The sequence below is a fragment of the Hippocampus comes genome, unplaced genomic scaffold (genome assembly GCF_001891065.2).
Source record: "Hippocampus comes isolate QL1 unplaced genomic scaffold, H_comes_QL1_v1.1 scaffold16, whole genome shotgun sequence".
Classification (NCBI taxonomy): domain Eukaryota; kingdom Metazoa; phylum Chordata; class Actinopteri; order Syngnathiformes; family Syngnathidae; genus Hippocampus; species Hippocampus comes.
The window spans coordinates 206,227-226,676 of record NW_017806168.1 but is presented as its reverse complement, the minus strand read 5'-3'; the positions used below and the strand labels follow the sequence as shown (position 1 = coordinate 226,676).

The window sequence follows — 20,450 nt, the reverse complement described above, 5'->3', positions numbered from 1 at the left end:
CCCACCCACCCACAAGGCTCTGTTGATTTTTTTTTTCCAGACCCAGAGGAAGACATGGTGGTTGTGCTCGCCGACTACCCACCTCCTGACGTCAGCGAGCCCATCTTCAGGATCGGAGAGAAGCTTGGCATTGTCGCTCAGTATGCACACATCATGACTGCATTTTTTTTTTTCAAAATGTCAATTCAGAGCAGGAGCGACTCCTATTTCTCTTTTTCTTTCCAGGCAGGGGTACTGGTGGAAGGTCCGTTCGCTCCAGACAGGAAAAGAAAACTACATCCCTGGGATCCATGTGGGCAAAGTGTATCACGGGTACGTACAGTGTAAGGCACAGGTGTCAAAGTCAAGGCCCTGGGGCCAGATCTGGCCCACCACGTCATTTTATGTGGCCCGCGAGAGCAAATCAAGCATGTCCAAGTTCCATGATACTTGCTAAAGTCTGAACCAAAATTTCAAATTGTCATCTGTAATCCACAAATAACAGTCATTATTTTGACTTCTGATTTGAAAACTAGTTATCCATCAATTTGTTGTGCGCTGTGTATGTAATATGTGGCGGTGATGAAACATTTATATGGTTTCCCCAAATTCATAACGGCCCTCGAAGGGAAACCGTAACTATAATGTGGCCCGCGACAAAAATGACTTTGACACCCCTGGTGTAAGGAACACATTGCATGGATCAGGCTTATACAGCGGGGTGCTCCTTGCTCCATCAGGTGGCTTTTCGAAGGGGTGACGAGACAGAAGGCAGAGGAGCTTCTGCTTCTACCCGGGAACAGGGTCGGCTCATTCCTGGTACGGGAGAGCTCCACAGAGCAGGGTGAGGAAGACCAGTCTGGTAGCTCATATGAGATGACCTTATACACTACGTGGTAGCTATTCTGAAGTCCAAATATTTGGGGGTGGGGGAGGAAGGATCCTGGATTTTGAGATTTGCTGCGTTCAGATATGAGCCTCTTCATCTTTGCTTTCATGACAAACGCTTCCACTTGTCTGCGGCCTTTCATGACTCATGGGACTGCCTCCAATGACGAAGCGCGATATAAAGCACAACACGTTACAGCATCGCACTTCTGCTATTTGTCAATGCCGCCGCAACTTCCTGAAAAGAAGCGGAGCCTGACCATTTTTAAAAGCACCTTGTGTCTGTTTTTAGGGGCGTACGTGCTGTCCATAAAGCACAGCGTGATACGGCACTATCGTATATGCCGACTGGACAACAGCTGGTACTACATCTCCCCTGGCCTTACCTTCCAGTGCCTGGAAGATATGATCAACCACTACTCTGGTGAGGGCGTGTACAAAAAATAAAAAAAAACATGAAGATGCAGGCCCGAGATGTGCGTTAATTACCGTATTTTCCGCACTATAAGGCGCACCTAAAAGCATTCGATTTTCTCAAAAGCCTTACAATCCGAATCACCTTATATAAGGATCGATATTCTTACGTAGCATTTTAAATGTTCTGGAAAGCGCCTTGTTACAACTGCAGCGGTGGTGAAAGCGGTAAATACTGTAATTAATTCCTTCAGCGTAGCTCCATCTGGTGGATGCATAACGCCACCGCAGCCACTATTGTAGCTTCGATTCTACCCGCCTTATAATGCGGTGCGCCCTGTATATGAAAGCAGTATTAAAATAGGCCATTCACTGAAGGGTACGCCTTCTACTCCGAAGCGCTTTATAGTGCGGAAAATACGGTATGCTGAACGGCGATGTCGTTCTTCCTTTCAAGAGTTTGCGGACGGCCTGTGCTGCGTGTTGACGTCACCGAGTCAGTCGAACCGAACAGCGCCACCGACAGCGGTTCCGTCGGTTGTTATGAGACGCCACGTCGACGGGAAGAAGAAAGACAGGTAACACCGGAAGGACGGCGGCCACGACGTGCAAACACTCATTTACATAGACTTTTTTTTTCCTTCCCAGGCCACAAGTGACCAGCATGGGTGGCCAAAATGACAACATGCTGAGTTATGGTGTCCGGAGCAGCATTGCTGCCTATCTGTCCTTCTCCGAGTGTGAAGAAGCCCAAAGCATGAGGCAGGAAAGCAGGCAGAAGAAGAGCAAATCCTTTTATGTGCTCCCCGAAAATTAACCCTTTCATGCCCGCCCCCTGTAACCTGCTAATATGATAAGCTCTCCGCTGTAGTAACCACTGTCCCTGAAAGGGTTAAAACTTTTTGCTGGCCTTAGGAGACTTTCATATAGGTGATGGATCACTTTATCCACTGGTCGAAAGAGTCACACTGGACTGGGGAAATTTCTGTTGTTTCCACAATCACGTTCTTTTTTTTTTTTCTCTCTCTCTCTCTTTCCCATGATGACTGCAACGACTGGAGATGTCGTTTATTTAAATTTCCTCACAAACATCCGGCCGGGCTTGTGACTATTTCCCCCGGTGTCAATGCACCATCCTATCACTCAATAGCTCAACTCAACTCAACTGTATTTATAGAGCACTTTCAAACATCCATCGCTGCATACAAAGTGCTGTACATGGAGCAATTTAACATATACAACAAACAGTAAAACAAATCGGTAATAAAGACGGTAGAAAGCACCGAACAGCAAAACCAAGAACAAATCTAAGTCATGCTGAGTCGCACACACAATAGCTGTGTGACATCCTATTCTGTATTCGATGATTGCGCCGGCGCAATATCAACGTTTAGCCGTTGGAACAAAAGCAAACATATCGTTTGGACTTTATAAGCACAAACATGGTGTCTAAATAAAGCCATCGAGTTTGTGCTGATGAGCGGTGGCCTGGCTGGGCGAGCCAGTCGGTCGGTTATTGGGGGGTGGGGGGGAGTTGAGTTGTTCAAAACCGGGAGACGTCTCTTTTTTTCCGGCATGGTCTATATGGCGTTGGCTTGTCAAGAAAACAACTCGCCGGGTGGGACACGTCACACCAGATGTGTTGCGTTGATTGACAACGGCGAGGTCCTGCTTTGCTGGCTTCAGTGTGAAAGATGCGGGCCAATAAAATATTACGAAAGAGGCTTAAGAGGGCTGCGTCACCCGGTGAAAAACTGTGCAACGTGTCCACGTTTTTGCAAAGACGACCCAAACGGTGTGAAGAAATCCCGCATGTGCATCTTTAACCGGATCGGCTCGAAAAGTTAATGGCTTCTTCCTTGTAGCTTTTTTACAAGCTCGCGTGTTCATGAAAGCGCGAGAGCAGACGTGCTCAGCGTTTTGTTGAGGTAAAAAGCGCAGGATCAAATAATGTCCGCTCTCGTTAAAAAAAAAAAATCAACCTTGTGTGTGTACGTGTGACTAGTCGGCAGAAAATCTCCTCACCTCCTGTAGGCGCTTTTCCACCGCCGGGTCATTTTCGGGGGGGAATCTTCAGAAGGGTTCTGCTCTCTTGTAGCCAAAATATGAGCAAGCCGGCCCAGTCCACTGCACACAGTGTTAGAAATTGCGATCAACGGAATTCCGAGCTCTGCGGAGATTGCGTTTAAGAATATTTGACAAGGGCAAAATGAATTTTTGGGATGCACTTAAAACCATAATAAAAAACTTGAAGCTCTTTCTGAAATGAATCGCTCTCTCTGACAGCTAGCTATGTTCAATTTTGGTAAAGGTACATCACATCTTGACTTGCAATGGTATTTTTTTTTCTCTCTCTATTTCACATAAGCATGCGCGCGCACACACACACACACACACACACACACAACTTTGTGATCATTTTCAGCCATTCTGACCACACCCCACACTGTAATGAGTATTTTTAGCACCGCCATAGGACCTATAGAAGACGATTTGGGAGACCACACCACAACTTAAACAATCCCACAATCTTCTTCCAAGACGACTTTGGGCGATTGTTCGGAGGCGCTGTGATCAGTTCAAAGTAGTTAAAAGTAACTATTTTACGATTGAAATGCCTAAATAGAAATGTTGTGCATCTACAGTGAAACTCCTCTACAATGAAATCATGTTTGCAGCAAGACATTTTTCACAACAGGGGACTTTTCATTGTAGCAAATTTGATCTCAGACGTAAACACGAACACACGCAAAAAACGTGTATGTGTACTTTTTATTTTTATTCCAATAGTGCATAAGTATGAGCATACACTTATTTGACACTTCATATAGCCAGCGTAGAAAGAAAAAAAAGGTAAAGAAATTGCGAAATTTACGATCAGCATTTACTTTCACTTACATCAATTTCTTGCATAATGTCTTTTATTTTGCTTCCTCCATACTTCATTTTTATTACCTTTATCCTGTCTTCAAGTTTTTCTTTTCTTAACTCCTTGGTATGCAAAGGTCCGTTTTGTTGCCATTTTAGCAATGCAACGTTCGTGCTGCGTCTGAAACAAATACTTCCTGTACTACTGCGCATGTGTAAACCAGTGTGGCGGTTGCTGTTGCCGTTTCCGAACGAAGCAGTAGAGGTCGCTGTGGCATGCTGAGGTTGAATTAGACTTTTGCGGAAGGCTTGTTTTCGTTGTAGTGAATGTCGTTGCACGGCAAGAGCAGAGAAAAAGAGTTCGTATAACGGAACGGGGACTTTTCATCATAGGGGAAGCAGAAAAGTGGGAATAGCTTTCATGCATGAACATTTTTTCACACTAAGGGGTATTTTCGCCCATGTAGGTTTCGTTGTAGAGGAGTTTCACTCTATTTGATTTTTTTTTCTGCCTTATCAACAAATGATTTGGCCCACCTACTCATTCAAAAAAAGTCACATTTGGCCCTCAAAAGTTTGTCCACCTCTGCGGTAGGTCGTGACGTTGTACCAAATATTCTGACCTGAGTAAAATATGTCCGGAGAGGAAGGAGAGAAAGTCGGGTTGAGAGAGAAAGACAGAGAAAGAGAGAGAGAGAGATTGTGTACAGATCTTCCTCGTCTAATCTCCACATCCTCACAAGCAGCTGTCCAAACATCTGACCTCACCTACAGGATGGAAGGTTGCAAACACTCCAAATCAACGTTTGCTTACGCCTACATGCACTTTGTACTTTCTTCCAGGCTAATTAAAAGATGATTTGAGCATGAGCTTCACTTTTATCCTATGTACAAATAAACTGTCCGTAAAACACAACTGGTAATTGAGGGCCTAAAACAGTCATTTAAAACTTTAAAATAGAGATTTTTTTTTTTTTTTTTACATGAACGGTAACAATGTTATCGCAACAAAGCAAACAAGTTATTTATTCCAAAACAATTTGAGTTGTTTTTTTTTTTTTACTAAAATCTTTCAGTTGGGGTCAAAAAGAAAGGCCAACAGTAAACTGTAAACCCGTACTTCTTTGTTCTGACATGTGTGAAAGCCAACTTGAACAAAAGGAAAACTGAACCAATGAGTGACATTCCCAAACCCAAATTAAACGTTTATCGACGTTTGTTGAGTTCACCCAAAGCTTTTTTTTCCTCCCTTCTAAACAGAGTGATTAAGGGCCACTTGGGTGCTACAAAGTGAAACTAATGCAATAGCCCATGTATTTTGGGTGCAAAAAGGAAGTTCTCACCCAAAATTTGAGTCTGGCCATTTCCCTTGTTGCCGATTCAAATATGTTCTATTTCTCGAAACATGCATGCAAATGATGAGAACCACAAAAAGGACACAAATACATAACACCACATTTCCATTGGTAACCACCAGGGTACTGTACTAGGTACTGTATTTTTTTTATTTTTTACAGAAGCAATCACTTGCATCTGAATCAGGTGACATTCACGGCACTACTGTTGCAAAATTCCTCTGAAATTTTGGACTTGTTAAATTCTCGATAACGTAATGTTGCGAAACGGGGTGCAATTTAGCACTTTACTGGAATGTCATAAAATAAGACTGGGAATGTGTGCTGAGGGAAAATAAGTCCATTTTTTTCATTGAAAAAAAAATGGCACTTTACATTACATTTTATGTTTTTCCTTGTAATTCTTTACCTCAATAAATCACTCCTACTGACGGTAGAACGCTTTAATTTTCCCTCTGGTGATCATTTTAGGATTATTTTATCATAGAAGAGCCATCAAGCACCACATTAGCACGTTGTTACTCACGAGGTGAGATGCTCAATGTGAACTAATGTTAATGGGGATTTGGTTCGGGGGGAAAACGGAGGTCATATTTTGAAAGAAAACAAACATTTGCATGTGGAAAGTCTCGGTGCAGCCGAAGAGGAGGGAAGGCGAGCTGGAGCTGTTCTGGGAAGACATTCGAGAGAATATTTGGATCCAATTTTAAGATCTTTGATCTCACCCTGAAGAGCCAAATGGCTCCACAAAATGTCTTCGGTTTGTCCTCCTCCTGTTTCCTCTTCATCTTCGTCTTCTGTTAAGGTACGATTTGACGCCTGCGAGTCTTCACGAGGCTGGCTGCTGACTTCATGTTTATTCATGTCTGCCTTGTAAAAAAAAAAAAAAAAAAAAAAAAAAAAGTTGTGATGAGTCAGTAGCCCTGCCTTATGACAAACGTGGCAAAGGAGAAACAGTTGCGGTGATTAAGGCAAAATTAAGGATCGGCGGTGGTTTAAACAGGCCACCTGAAACCTCTTAAATGCCTCGAAGGGGATTGGGGGGGGGGGGGCACACGCTAACTCTGCATCCTCCCAGGCTGAGTGTGCGTTCTTTCCACTGCTGTTGGCTTCTCCACTCAACTGGCTGAAGCTTCTCGAGGGGAAACGACACGAGGAAAAATTACCAGCGGGGACCAGTCTGCCGACTGACTGGCTCGAGTGACGGTGAAGATGAACAAGGTGGATGAAATCAAGACAGGGAGTAGCCAAGTGATGGATGGCGGAATATCCACACTCCGTATCGGAACCCACCGTTTTTAAAATGAAAAAGAAAAACGTGTTCTCGTCGGCTTAAAGTCCTACGCTAAGAACAGGAAAATGCTCCGTGTCCTATTAATCATAACCAGAAGCAGCTGCAAGCAGTTGGGACGCTCTCAATCATGCCCATGAGCAGGACTGACGCTAACAAAATGCTAACCAAAAGACTCCAGAGTAACAAGCAACATCCAAGCGAATTCGAAACAGCAGTGTCCACGTTAACAAAAAATATATATACAGATACATATATCCAACTGACAAATGGTTTGCATGCCAACAAGCAGCTACAACATTAGCGACGAGCTAAAAGTAGCGCCAGAACACAGGCAACTTCATCTTACAGTCTTGGCAAGTCATTTTACGTGCTTTACTTTTCAAGCTTTTGAAACCCTCACCCTGAGGGGGAGGAGTGGGTCTGCACTTGATGGAAATACTTCAAAAAGTCAAGAGACATTAAGTAAAATGTCTCATCGTAGATCTTCAAGAGGATTTATGCCCAAGTCTGTTATCGGCGAGTGATGATTGACTTTGACAGCCCGGCCCCCACCCACCCCCAAAAGGCACTTGCAAATGATTTATTAGCAAGCATTTAATACAGAGGACGCTTAAAAACACTAAAAGATTCAACCCGAAGATAAAGCACCTTTGCTATGTGAACTTTTTGAACAGGTCAACAATGTCACGGATGAGCTAATTGTTGCCATGGCAACCGCATAGCACACACACACACAAAAGCACTTTTGAGCGCTCCCTACACAAAGGTGTGGCACGCATAAAACGCTTCATTTTGACGAGTTTAGCAGTGGAATACGCGACAAGCTTGAAATCAAATGCACAAATGGTTAGAATTCCTCCGTACGCAAATTTGCAAAATGTGTTGCTGTCGTTGCAGCTCTTCCGAGAAATGGCTTTTTTTTTTTTCTGGCTTCCGATTGGCTGCAATGGTCTTACAATTTGGCCTCATTCGACTTGAATGCTCCATGTTGTGCTAGGCGCATCCTGATCTTGGCCTGTCTTCTTAAGTGTTTCATTATCTGGCTCTCCATGCTCCTGGACCGGGTCCACGTGGAAGGGGGCGGGGGGGGGGGGGGGGGGGGGGGGGGGGGGCTTCTGGCGAGGTGTTGCTCATGCCAAAAAAGAAGCCAAGTGTGGCGGTAGTAGCTGACGTGTAGCTGTGTGTGTGTTTGTGAATGTGTGCGGGCCTGTTGCAGCTGCAGACGCTCCAGCGACGATGGCCTGCCAGTGAACCTCTCGGGAAAGAGCGTTCCAACAGTAAATCGTGAAATGCGGGGAATGTACACACACTGACGGATACAAATAGACAACAGAGCACCGACAAACACTTCAGAATGCCCCGACAGGAATCATAGCGAGGCTAAAGGCGCCCCTCGAGGAACCGTTGACACTCAAGTGGGATTATTAGTGGACTCCAAGAAACATTTTCAAGTCCAAAATGGTGTGATAACTGCTTCAAACAACAAAGTGTAGCTCCTATATTTTGTTCCTGTACGTCTTCCTTTCATAACTTTGCTGCTGTGAATTGGGAATTTCTCCATTGCGAGACTAATAAAGGATTTCTTATCTTATCTTACAAGCTACTGTACCCTTAAAGTTAGCATAAAGTGTGACTGTGGCGCGTAGCATGTAGCAGCCGAAATATGGAACCATTTTGGGCAAGCTTGCTAAAATTTTATTACACTTGTCACCTTTAACAAGTCTTGACTATTATAAGAGATACATTGCCTTTGACAGAAATTTAAATTAAAAAATAAATAAAAAATCAGAGGCCAAGAGTAATTTTCCTGGTAGTCTCGCCAAGTGTTTTTTTGTGCCACCATTTTTTTTTTTTTTTTAATATCAAAACACCGCTGACCATATGCTTTTTGTATTCCAAGGCTGATGCAAGATTCTCCCTTTAGGTTACTATTTCCACCCAGCCATTGAATATTTTGTGTTGTGTGAGAGTCATGGGGGGAAAAAGGCAACAGAGCGGCCCTGACGGCAAAACTTTCCATCTCTGTGGTGGATGAACGCAGACGGTAAGATTGACGGAAAACTCATTTGGCCCTCAAACGTTCTCATGTACTCATCCTCTTGGTATTAATTGTAGCACACAAGGAGGATGCCATCATGATGACGCAACCTGTTATGACTGGAATGTGATTTATATGATATTTCTATATGATATCAGAGGTGGAAAAGGTAGCTCACATTATGTCCTTAGGCAGAAGTACAGACACTTGTGTCACAAAAAAAAACAAAATAACAAAATTGAGATGCTTGATCGAACTGAGTAAAAGTAAAAATGTACAGATTCTGAAATGGACTAGAGTACAAAAGTAAAACATATTCGTTACTGTCCAAAAAGCAGATCTCTCAGCTATCTAGTTTTAGGAATTTCACTGGCCAGAAACCAACACTGACGTTAGTTGTACTTGTATGACATCTAGTGGACAATGCGGAAAAATTGTTCAAATGCAGTGAGGCCGCATTCCTGGATGTTCTATGTCTCCCTGCTGCAACACACCCGATTCAAATGATCATAATCGCCGTTCAACCTTCTGCGGAATGTGATCGTTTGAATCGGGTGTGTTACAGGAGGGAGAGGTGGAAAACAGGCCAGGCAATGGTGCTGAAGTAAGAGGATTAATGACCCCTGGTTTAAGGGGGTCACGCAGTAACTATTCGCTGGAGACTATTTTGAATAGTAAAAAATGGGCAGTTGATTGACATGCTGTACCTCCTAAAATGTTTCGAATCGCCAATAGTCATAGTTTAAAGTGAAAATATAGCACACACTATGATTCCAAAGCACTTACCTGTCTGTCAAATGCTGCATCCATCAGCCTTTTGATAACATCAGTTAGCTTCTTATGAACGCCATTTGTTGACTTGGGGAAGCCAAACACCGGGATGAAGGTGCAGGCGAAATCCGGATAAGTGGTTCTTGACACCTGGGCTCGCCACTAGTTCAGCAATACGTGGGATCAGGATGACTGTTGACACGCCACATGAGACAGATCCGCCCCTAAAACAAGTCGATTGCAATAGGGCAATATTTTAAAAAATGGTGTAAAAATAATTTGGAATAATTATTGTTACATAGGACATTTTGACTAAATCTATGGCACGTGGAAATTGTTTGTAAAAAGTGTGACGTGTAAATATCTTAATAGTTTGGTGACATCGTTGGAAATGATGCTTGTTATACTTTGTGTTCTTCTTCTGACACCAAACGGGAAACGATATTTCAGCGTTTGCCATTATGATACTGTCTTACACAAACACACATTAGCAATGTTAGCAAAAAAAACAACAGTGACACCGAAAACAAATTCATTTTTTAACCCGCCTTGAATTCAAATTGTCTTTTAAATTATAAATGCCGACAAACATTTGCTAATCGTTAGTCGGACTGCACATGTCGAATTTTTGACAGATTAACATAAATGAGCGGCCTTCTACATTCCGTATATTTAAAATTGACCACGATTACCTGCTTTTTGCGTGGACGCGGAAGTGAAGAAACTTTCTGCACGTTTATTTTCAGGTGCGGGCAATATTCTTGTGTAACGCCGTTTCGTGACCGACGAGAAACATACAGTTTCAGTTTCTAATAAGGTAGAACATCGTTTTTCTCTTCTAATCTATTTCATGGACGACGACGAGGAGCACAAAGACGGTGGAGCCGCCGCGCCTTCGGTCATCGACCGTTACTACACACGATGGTACAGAGCCGGTAAATAAAAATAAAATGGTGCTCGTGTAACCGGTGTGTAAACTAGCTAGCTGTTAGCCTAGCTGGCGTGTTAAGTAGACTTGAACCTGAAGACCTGTCACAATAACAAAATGTCGTAAATTTCCGATTTGAAGTATATGTTAAGGTATGTTAAGGTTGGACACACTCGCGACGTTGCAATATTTGAGGGGGAAGTAAGCTGAAACTGGATAAATTATGTTCTGTTATTGCTTTATTGTGAGTGTTGTATTTTATACATAATGCATATATTTCGTAGATATGAAAGGAAAGCCATGTGAGGACCACTGCATCCTTCAACATTCAAACAGGTAACTCTTTCTTCTTTAGTATTATAAAATAAGGATTGACCATACGTGTCATAAATAAAATTTTGAAAAAAACTCTCTTGTATGGCTGTATATTCAGAATATGCGTCATCACTTTGGCCGAGACTCACCCGTTGCTGGAAAAAGGGCGAACCATCTCAAACATCGATTACCAAATCAGTAATGGCTGCAGTCGCTTAAACAACAAAGTGTCCGGAAAGTCCAAGCGAGTAAGGTTATACACCCCGGCTGTGTGCATTTCAGCTTGTCATTTTACTCACTTTCCTTGCTTTGTAATCACCAGGGAGGTCAGTTCCTTACCGAATTTGCTCCTCTATGTCGGATAACATGCACAGACGAAACCCAGTTCACCATCTATAGGTGAGCCCTCCATTGTATATCCCAAATTCTTGTGTAAAGGATTTTCATTAGTCTGAATCTGTGGATGTGGCAGCTGCATCAGGGGACGACTTCTGGAAGTCAATGAGAACATTCTGGAAAGACCCGCTCTCTTACAGGAGAAGGTAAATACAAAGCCAATTCCAATGAAGTTGAGACATTGTGTGAACCAGAAATAAAAACAAAATACAGTCCAACCTATATTTAATTGAATACACGACAAAGACAAGAAGTTTAATGTTCAAACTGAAACTTTTTGCCTGCAGTCCAGACCCTTTTCCCAATGACAATGACTGTTTAACAGCTCAAGCTGTACATCAAGCAAGAATGGGAGAGTATTCCACCTACAAAGCTTCAACAATTAGTGTCCTCAATTCCCAAACATTTCTTGAATGTTGGCAAAAGAAAAAGTCATGTAACATAGTGGTAAGTGTGACGCCGTCCCAAGTTTTAGAGCCATAAAATTTTAAGTTGATTATTTTCAATAAACCAAGTTTATCAGCCATTAAATATAGGTCTAAAATTATTCACACATCACTGTATACTGATTTTGTTTAACACAATGTCCTGACTCCATTGGAATTGGGCTTGTTTGTCTAAAAATGTCAAACGACATTTGTAGTGCTTTGTGCACGCAGCCATCAACGGACGGCTACATCGCCGTCATCCTGCCCAAGTTCGAGGAGAGCAAAAGCATCACAGAGAACCTTCTGAGCAGAGACGACTTTGAAAAGCTCGTCGCCGGACGGGACGCCGCGCAGGCAATGGGCGTAACACAGCAGTCATGACGAAGCTTCGCGTGAAACTGAAATTAAATCGTGGAAGAAGAGTTGCACTGTGCCTTCAGGTCAGCATACATGCCACTTCATAGCGTACAAAAATGCCTGTGAATGTTCGGCATGAGGTCGTTCGGTTTTGGTGCCGACATTGTGAAATGGACTTTTTAGACATTTGCATCTGAAAAAGAGAAAGCAAGTCTACCTTTGAGGTACATCTGGAAATGGGGAAAAATATCTTGGTCATGGTTCTGGAGCCTTTTTTTTTCCTCAGGTCTAATCATGATGGCAACAGCAATTTAAGTTATGAGTTGACTGTTTTATAACATACCTCACCACTATTTACTGCCCTCAGTCCATGGCCAAAACAAAAATATTTCCCAATGTAATGTTCAAAATTGTAGTCTTCTTTTGAAGAGCTTTTGTAAATGGGACAAAATGACTCTAAAATGGCCACTTTAACCCAAAATGGCTGACTTCCTGTGTCTTTTTGGACATGGCCTCTTGAGACTTTGTCAACGCTCAAATTTCACATTGCATCTTGTATTGGATCTGATACCCATCGGAGTTTGTATATAGTCAAAATTAGTTTGAAAGCCTTATTTATGGTTTAATTTTTGGTCGATGGAAAAATCATCTTTACTTAAAACAACCAACACTGATTTAATAAAAAATATTGTTTATTTTTGTTTCCATCGTGTCATCTTTTTTTTTCCTTACTATAATCCAAAACTAGAGCTATGATTTCTTCACCTGTGAACCACCTCATTACAGTACTCGGCATCCTTAGCTGCTCACATTCTGAGACAAACGACAAAAAGCATCTCAGCACAAAATTGCTCCCGAGCATTCCACGTACATTTCCAAGTACCATCCAACATTTGCGTCGTGCGTAATGCTAACCAATCACTCGTTAGATCGCCTTTGGCAATTAACTGTAATTTTTTTTTTTTGTCCTTACATGGCACATAGTGTGCAACAGAGTAGCGCAAAACTGACACACATCAAGACAATCACGTAGCTGGTGTGCAGCGACACTTTGTGTGGATATAAATAGTCTAGTGCCAAGTTTTTGGCAAACAGACCAAGATAAATCATTTAAAAACCCTTTCCATCATTCTGACTTACAACCTGTGCAACTCATCTGAAAACATATTTTTGGAGCGGCTGAGTAAAAATACAGACAATGCAGTTGCACAAGTGTGCACACCCTCTTATAAGGATGTGTACGTGTTCAGATTGAACGAAACACATTCACATCCCGAGTTATAAAAGGGTGTGCACACTTTTGACCTCTTGTCAGTTTTTTCATTTGAGTTAAAATGATTGACCTTGGTATATATTTTTTTAAATCTCACAAATAAGATTTTGAACAGAGGTGTGAAGAATTCCATCCCCAGTGTGTACAACACAAAACAAGCAGGTGCGACACCAACCAAGGACAGCATGAGTTCTTTCTCTGTTTCAGCAGTTTTGTCACCAGCCCTGTCGCTGTCACGGTAATGACACGGCCGTCCCCAGGCCAGAGTGCGTATTACTTGCTCTCCAGCAGGTTGAGGCCGGCCATGTGCTGCACTGTAATTTTGACGACAAAGTCGTCATGGCGGTTGCCATTGCTGCTGCCGCTGTTGCTGTTGTTGTTGTGGAGCACAGCGTCACCGTCTTGGACCGGCGTGTCGGTTTCCGAGCGCCAGTCCTGCGGCGAGCCCAGACTGCTCCGTTTGTACTTGTACTGCGATGAGGATATGGAAAGCTGCTTGAGTATTTATTCGATATCCTTGATATCCATTTTGCGGTCGATGCACTAGTAATACTCTTTGTTCTCAATGCACTTGAAGAGCAACTGTATAGAATAAATGTTCCAATGGACTTCCCGCGAGAAAAAAAAAACTCCAGCAAGAAGCGACCATGTATTTTATTATTTTTATATATGTTCAAGCTTTATGCATAATGCAGTATTCCCACCTATGGACTTCTGTCAAATAGAAATTCCCTTACCCGGAATAAAAACCTATGCATTAAAATTTGGAAGACGTTAAACTTATTACATTAACGATCGATTCATAACAACAGAAGTTCCGGTACGCGCAACCCGGAAGCCATACGGAAACCCGCAGTAGCGCAAACCGGTACCAAAATCCAGGTGCAGTTATTGCTTTTGTCCACTTGGGGTCACCACCCTCACGTTCTCCACTAGTATCCGTTGGCTTTTTTTCTCTTGGCTTGTGCTTATTGCGACGCGAACCTAAAGCAACAGTCCGTGCGGAAACATATAATTGTCACAGCAAAATTAAGCGATCGAGAAAATTAGGTATTATTTAAAAAAATAAATGTGTGAAAGTGAAACCGCAAAAAGTGAAGCACGATATGACGTGACGAGGCACACCAGTCCAACCAGACTCCCACTGTAGAATGAAATTTCGAGTAGTAGGCTAAACTGTACTGTGCTAGTGAACAACTGCGTGCACCTACCATCATTAATGACAGGATAGAATTATTTAATACAGTTATTGTATATATTATTTGTCTTTGTGTGTATATATGTCACCTTTGCGTTGAGCTTGTAACATGCTGGAAGGATGTTCAGGAGAAGGCTCAACACGCTCCTGGTTGTCTGAATTGACGAGTCCACCTGACGAAACAATACAGGAGCCCTCAGGAACAACTCTGTGCTCTTTTGACACGACTCAGCTGCTCCCACCGGTTTTCAATAGGATTCAGGTGTGAAGTGAAGCCCAGTTCCATACCGACTGGACACACCTGCCCACACTAACACTGCCACCACCAAAAGCTCAGTGGCTGATACATAGCGGTCTCCTTGACGTCTTCAACATCGTTGGCGGTCATCATTTCCGCTCAACGAGAATAGACTATCATCAGAGAGTAGCACTGAGGCCCACTGGTGCCTCGTCCAGCATAAATGCTCCCTGGCCGAGGCAAAATGATGACGCCTGAGCCTGGTGGTATGGTCAGGTACTCCTGCAGGTCGTTTGGCATGCAGACCACGCTCATGTAAATGGTTTCGAATGGTCTAACGTGACACTTGGGTGCCTCTCAGCTCCCTTAAACGTCCCTGGAGTTGAGTGGTATTCATCATCCGGGTTCTCATGGCATTGCTCACAATGCAGCGGCCATTAGCATGAGATGTGGCTAAAGGACGTCTACTTCTACATCTTTCTGTGACTCTTCCAGTCTCTCGGTTTGTCTGTTGCAACCTGCTGATGACACTCTGTGCCGCTCTAAGCTCAGTGGCCACTTCCGTCTGAGAACATCCTGTTTCAAGCGTCACAATTGTAAGGTACTGTTGATCCTTTGTTCGGTGCCATCTTGGTCTCAGGATGTCAAAATGTGAACGACTGTTTAAACACCAGCTGTAATTATATATCCTTAATTTTTTTCCGCGTAGTGTGTGTACATAAACGGCTTATTTCTCAAGTAAGATTTGTGTAAATGAGTACATCTCCTTTCCTGAGGTCCAACTCATTGGTGTTGGAATATCAAGCCAATACAGTAAAATTGGACATTTTACTAAAGCCAGTCGAAGAAAAAAAAACAAGGTGTGTTTATTTTTATTTTGTATGAGATCAAATGTGGACCATGTAGCTGTATCGTACCTTCTGGAAGGTGGCACTTTTGCCGTGCACGGGGGTCCTGGCACCCGCTTGTAGTTGTTGACACAACACGGCCAGCTTCTCCACCTCTGACGTCAGCGCCAACTTCTCCTCACCAACCAGATAAAAAGAGAGATTTAGTAGAAGGGGGGGGGAGTCCTTCTTCCGACAGAACCTGGAGAAGACAAGAACGTTGAAAACAAACAGGAAAGAAAGAAAGTGATTTCAGCAAGGCGAAGCTGTTTTGCCGGTAAATACCTGTGTGCAGAAGACGTGCAGGGACGAGCACAGCTGGAGTCCTTCTTCCGACAGAACCTGGAGAAGACAAGAATGTTGAAAACAACAGGAAAGAAAGAAAGTGATTTCAGCGAGGCGAGGAGGTGCGTGCCTCATCTTCGCCGGAATCAATCCCAGAAAAAATGACAAAAGGCGCGGGGATGAGAAGGACAAGAACAGATGAACAACAAATTCCCCACAATGTCTTGTGACAAGACGGAAAAATTATTTCCCATTGCCGGGCTCATGTCAGATTTTCTTTCCCCATTGAAATTGATCCAAATCCTTTCCTCAAAAAAAATCCCAATTTTTGTTTTTAACAAAAATAAATAAATAAATAAAAATCAGATCTGGTAAATAAAAACAAAACACAAATAAGGGATTGGGTTAAAAAAACAACAATTGGGGTTTCAATGAGGCGTAATCGCAAAATCCACACCGCTAATATTTCGGAGGCCACTGTCCATCAAGACAACCGCTCAATAAACTGCAGTAATATCAGTCGTTCTACACAGAGGATGAAGAATATATGCCTGTAAATATAGTTTCATTTTCTGCATCTTAGTACACTGCTTGTGTTCATATATCCATTGCTTCAAGGGTTTACTACCGCCAACCGTAATGCTAGTTTCGTTAGCCCGTCTATGCCGTTTTGCATTGTAAACTTGAAGCCAATAGACTTTTCTTGATGACGTTTGCCACTACCCTCTACACTCAATTTTCAGATTTTTGCTCACACAGAAGCATTTCCGAGGTACCGTTTTAAATTGCGTCACTCATTGAGGTACGAGAAGAAGAACTACCTCAGCTTGATGGAAAAGATCGAGTGTGGTCTTGAGAAGCCCCTCCCCTCTGGGAAAGCAAAGCACAGAAATGAAGCCACAACCTGATTGAACACAAAGCTATGAATGACGACGACTGTACGTCTTCCGCATGCGAACCTGGTAAAGAGGTACATGTTGTAAGCCATGCTGGCCACGCTCTGGCTGTGGCGGACCACCTGCTGCTCTTGCTCCTCCCACTTTTCGAGCTCGGCGTCAACGTCGGATGACAACAGACGCAGCTCCAAGCCCACTTTGGCCATGCTGCTCTGCTCCTGTACACCAAGCACAAAACGCACGACCGCCGCAGTTCTCATTCGTTCAGGCTTGAGAAATGAATTAAGGAATAAGGGAATCCATAACTACTTTGACTACCCTGTCCAACAGCGACCTTTTCATGACTATAAATCACCCTAATACATTCGCAGACGCGTGGCCTTACCTCAGGGTCCAACTTAACCGGCTTGGCGCTCTTCATATTAGCAGAATGCTTCTGCAAGTAAAATAAATAAATCATATATTGTTGTTGTTATTATTATTATATTGGATAGAGTGGGCGGCGTGCTACTCACTCCGGATCTGGGAAGTGACAAATACGTTCTTTTGTCTCCTGTAAACACAAAAGCAGATTGAACTCATTCAGTGGCTGTTCGTACCGGTGCAATCGCTTAGGGCAGAGGTCCCCAACCTTTTTTGCCCCACGGACCGGTTTCATGTGAGACAATATTTTCAGGGAATGGCCTTTAAGGTCGGGTAGATACAACAATCTAACATGATATGACCTGCATGAAAAGTGTGGTATTTTCAAAATATAATAATAAACCTGAATCATTACACCAGGAACGTCCTATCTGGCCTCAACATTCTCTGGTCGCTATGGTAACGTTTAAACGTGCCTTCAAAATAAGATACGCCGCAAATAAAAAGTGCATGAAAAATACGACTCACCATCGTCGCTTATTATGCAGAGTAGGCTTGGTGCGTCTCAATCTCCCGTTGAGATAAAGCCGGATTTGAAATAAGACTCCTGATACTGTCTTGAAAGTCGTAGGTTCCTCTTCTGTCGCCTTTTCCCCTTCCCGAAAAAACTTTTCATTTTGCTAGCTCCTAGGTTTCATTTCCTATCACGTGACCGAGAAGCGCACATTCATCTGCGTCAAGAGTGACATACTGTCGACTGATATAACAGAGAATCCAGTAATTTTTCAAAATAAAACATCTTTCAGATTCCAAAATGCAAGTTATTTATTCTTTCTGTGCGGCCCGCACCAAATGACCCACAGACCGGCACCGGTCCGCAGCCCGGTATTTGGGAACCCCTGGCTTCCGGTACATTATTTTAATTTTTTTTTTAGGCATACCGCTGAGAATTTAGGACGCTTGCAATGAAAAAGGACGGCACATCACACCTCTCTGAATCGTTCCCGATGAAAAAAAAAAAAAAAAAAAAAAAAACAAACGACCTAAGATGACCTTGGCACTGAATGCTTTGATTATAACGCACGACTTCAATTCTTCTTGGGAATGACTGAGTTGCTGAACATGAAAACAGACTCTGACTGTCCCAGTTTTCATCGGAGCGCCGTGTACCTCGCTTCCCCTCCAAGACGTCGTCGATCTCGCGCAGCAGCAGCGCCACATCACCCAGCTGAGACTCCCAGGCCTCACAGAACACCTCCAGGTTCTCCTTGGCGATCTTACTGGATGGGTGCAGCGCCAGGGTCTGCGCCGCCGAAATGATCTGGAAAAGCCATGTCGGAATACCTGACATATTACAATGTGGAACTGAAATGATATTTAGGATTATGAATACATTTTCAGATTCTCGTGATTTTCTTTTAATATATTCTGAAAATGATGTCATCGTGACAGCCGGCGTTAATACAATAGTAACGGTTTAAAAAAAACATGGGTGTTAATTCGTCCCACAGGAATTGAGGTCACCTCCCCGGGGGTGTTCTCATTAATAGCCAATTAGCCTGGTGGGCTAACAGCGTAGCGCCTGGTGCTGCTGCATTATTGACGGCCTGACTTTTCACCTCGGCAGCCGTCTAGTCATTACGGCGTACATCCCGCCTGGAGGACTGTACCGGATAATTACCACCACGGACAATTTCCCACAGCAAATACGATTAGAGGAGGGTGAGGTGGACGCTCTGTTCTCAGACATGTCGGACGTCATTTATCTGCTGCCGCTCAACAAGATACAGGCAGCGTGGAGGTCAGTTCTATCGAGCGATGTGGTGCAAACCTGCGGGCCAATCACATGGAAGGTCTCTTCGGCATGCACGCAGGTGATCTCCAGCGGCTCGGTCCCGGACACGTGACACAGCAGCCGACAGTTCTGAGGGTCAACAGAGGCAACAGGAAGTGCTTCGGTGAACCCTATTTCCCATCCTCTGATTGTCGTACTTCCACCAGTTGTTCCTTCTGCTCTGTCAGCGCTCGGGAATACTGCGCCACCGCCTCCAGGTTGCCCTCGGTGCTGGCGGCCTTGAGTGCGTACAGGGGCGAGTCCTCAGCGTGGACCCTCAGCAGTTCCGAGGCCCGGCCCACCGCCACCTTGTGCAGCTGGGAGAGGCCAAAGTCAGAGAATTACAAATCATGCGTGTTGAACAATACATCCAGGCATACATTCTTGATCCTCAGCAAAGATTTTTGAAGAATTAACTTTTCTCAGCTTAATGATCAACCCAGAGCTGGCCAATACTTTTCCGCTCATTCGCATCAAAAAATGTAGTCGACTCCTCTTGAGGAGTCTCATTGACAAACAGCAATTAATTAAAACTCATTCACTCCCAAAGACGTTTTTAAACGTCTTTTCAGACTTGGTCCAGAATTGGCTGGTACTGAAGGAGTTAATTAAAGAGTTCATGTGTCATCGAAAAAGCCCTTTAACTCCATAAATGAGCTTGAGCTAGCTAGCCCGGACCGCCGCTCACCTCACGTCTGAGGTCGTTGACGCTCTGGCATGACTTGGCGATGGCCACCTCCAACTCCTCTGTGGTCTCCTTGGCCTGGACTGATTGTTGCTGGACCGGGGGACAAACCAAGACGGAAGACCTTTCACACAAAGTTTAAAAAAAATAACGACTAACCTCTACATGCCTTGGCTTGTATAAATTGAAGTACAGTGGTACCTTAACGTTTGGGTGGGGCTCAACATTTCAATTCAACAGTGAAAATGGATTTAGCTCATTAACTTGACCGAATATTGAGAGTCCGTACAGCCTGGTTCCAGGCGTGCAGCAGCTGCTGCGCATCCTGCCGGGCCAGCTGGCACATGCCCAGGATGGCCTGGCGCTGCTCGTGTCCCGTGTATGGCGAGTCTGTGAAGTCCTCGGTGCGCTCCACCAGCACCTCCATCTGGCGGCCCACGCCATCCGGCAGGGAGGCGTACAGGTTGTCGCGCAGGCACTCCACGCTCGTCTGCATAAAGCCAACTCAAAGTTGGAAACAATTTGGCTACTTGTGCATTAATTGGATGGTGTGTCGAGAACAAAAGCAGCCTTTTTATCCGATTTTAGGAAAAAAAATTTCTTGACTTTATAACAGGCAAAATAATGTCGCGGTGTATTTTTTTATTAACTCTGTAGTCCTTGATGGCGTTGTAGACGCTCGCGGGAACAATGCTGTCAGCGCAGCCGCGAGCCTCCGTCACAATGTCCACGACCTGCTCGAGGGCGCAGCGCCACCGCC

General features: G+C 43.8%; 3 protein-coding genes and 1 long non-coding RNA gene across 8 annotated transcripts in view; 2 read left to right on the top strand and 2 right to left on the bottom strand.

Moving 5' to 3' along the window:
* Nucleotides 1-2,374, top strand: part of sla1a (Src like adaptor 1a) — a 3,428-nt gene extending 1,054 nt beyond the window's left edge. Inside the window, exons 2-7 of the mRNA XM_019895961.1 lie at nt 41-140; nt 226-312; nt 720-823; nt 1,160-1,291; nt 1,739-1,859; nt 1,930-2,374. Of these exons, the coding sequence (XP_019751520.1) occupies nt 41-140; nt 226-312; nt 720-823; nt 1,160-1,291; nt 1,739-1,859; nt 1,930-2,098 (713 nt within the window). The 3' untranslated portion in view covers nt 2,099-2,374. The remainder of the gene's footprint in view (nt 1-40; nt 141-225; nt 313-719; nt 824-1,159; nt 1,292-1,738; nt 1,860-1,929) is intronic.
* LOC109531596 (uncharacterized) overlaps nt 1-10,375 on the bottom strand; it is an 18,287-nt gene extending 7,912 nt beyond the window's left edge. The window contains exons 1-4 of one of the 3 annotated variants that reach the window (XR_002171202.1): nt 10,300-10,375; nt 9,623-9,831; nt 6,230-6,374; nt 3,307-3,408 (exon numbers count right to left, since the gene is read on the bottom strand). This is a non-coding gene — a long non-coding RNA (uncharacterized LOC109531596). The remainder of the gene's footprint in view (nt 1-3,306; nt 3,409-6,229; nt 6,375-9,622; nt 9,832-10,299) is intronic. The other 2 variants (XR_002171203.1, XR_002171201.1) reach the window with 2 other exon arrangements.
* A 44-nt stretch (nt 10,376-10,419) lies between these two features.
* On the top strand, nt 10,420-12,731 carry abitram (actin binding transcription modulator). 3 transcript variants are annotated; one of them, XM_019895963.1, is made up of 6 exons: nt 10,420-10,531; nt 10,820-10,871; nt 10,969-11,098; nt 11,173-11,249; nt 11,323-11,392; nt 11,906-12,731. In XM_019895963.1, the coding sequence occupies exons 2-6, from the start codon at nt 10,822-10,824 to the stop codon at nt 12,053-12,055; spliced, it is 477 nt and encodes a 158-aa protein (XP_019751522.1). In that variant the 5' UTR covers nt 10,420-10,531; nt 10,820-10,821; the 3' UTR covers nt 12,056-12,731. The 3 variants fall into 3 exon arrangements, with proteins under 3 accessions (XP_019751522.1, XP_019751521.1, XP_019751523.1); XM_019895962.1 differs by having other exon boundaries at nt 10,434-10,542; XM_019895964.1 differs by lacking the exon at nt 10,420-10,531 and adding an exon at nt 10,576-10,697.
* A 25-nt stretch (nt 12,732-12,756) lies between these two features.
* Nucleotides 12,757-20,450, bottom strand: part of ctnnal1 (catenin (cadherin-associated protein), alpha-like 1) — a 45,721-nt gene continuing 38,027 nt past the window's right edge. Inside the window, exons 5-18 of the mRNA XM_019895950.1 lie at nt 20,341-20,442; nt 19,980-20,180; nt 19,694-19,783; nt 19,164-19,322; nt 19,003-19,095; nt 18,342-18,492; nt 17,324-17,361; nt 17,194-17,244; nt 16,872-17,026; nt 16,734-16,782; nt 15,913-15,969; nt 15,658-15,777; nt 14,592-14,675; nt 12,757-13,775 (exon numbers count right to left, since the gene is read on the bottom strand). Coding sequence (XP_019751509.1) covers nt 13,578-13,775; nt 14,592-14,675; nt 15,658-15,777; nt 15,913-15,969; nt 16,734-16,782; nt 16,872-17,026; nt 17,194-17,244; nt 17,324-17,361; nt 18,342-18,492; nt 19,003-19,095; nt 19,164-19,322; nt 19,694-19,783; nt 19,980-20,180; nt 20,341-20,442 — 1,548 coding nt within the window. The 3' untranslated portion in view covers nt 12,757-13,577. The remainder of the gene's footprint in view (nt 13,776-14,591; nt 14,676-15,657; nt 15,778-15,912; nt 15,970-16,733; nt 16,783-16,871; nt 17,027-17,193; nt 17,245-17,323; nt 17,362-18,341; nt 18,493-19,002; nt 19,096-19,163; nt 19,323-19,693; nt 19,784-19,979; nt 20,181-20,340; nt 20,443-20,450) is intronic.

What these genes read in the sequence shown, in the direction of transcription:
- abitram (XM_019895962.1), top strand. Translation starts at nt 10,458, where the DNA reads ATGGACGACGACGAGGAGCACAAAGACGGTGGAGCCGCCGCGCCTTCG. An exon ending in CACACGATGGTACAGAGCCG is followed by an intron (nt 10,543 to 10,819) that starts GTAAATAAAAAT and finishes TATATTTCGTAG; the next exon opens with ATATGAAAGGAAAGCCATGT. An exon ending in ACCCAGTTCACCATCTATAG is followed by an intron (nt 11,250 to 11,322) that starts GTGAGCCCTCCA and finishes TGGATGTGGCAG; the next exon opens with CTGCATCAGGGGACGACTTC.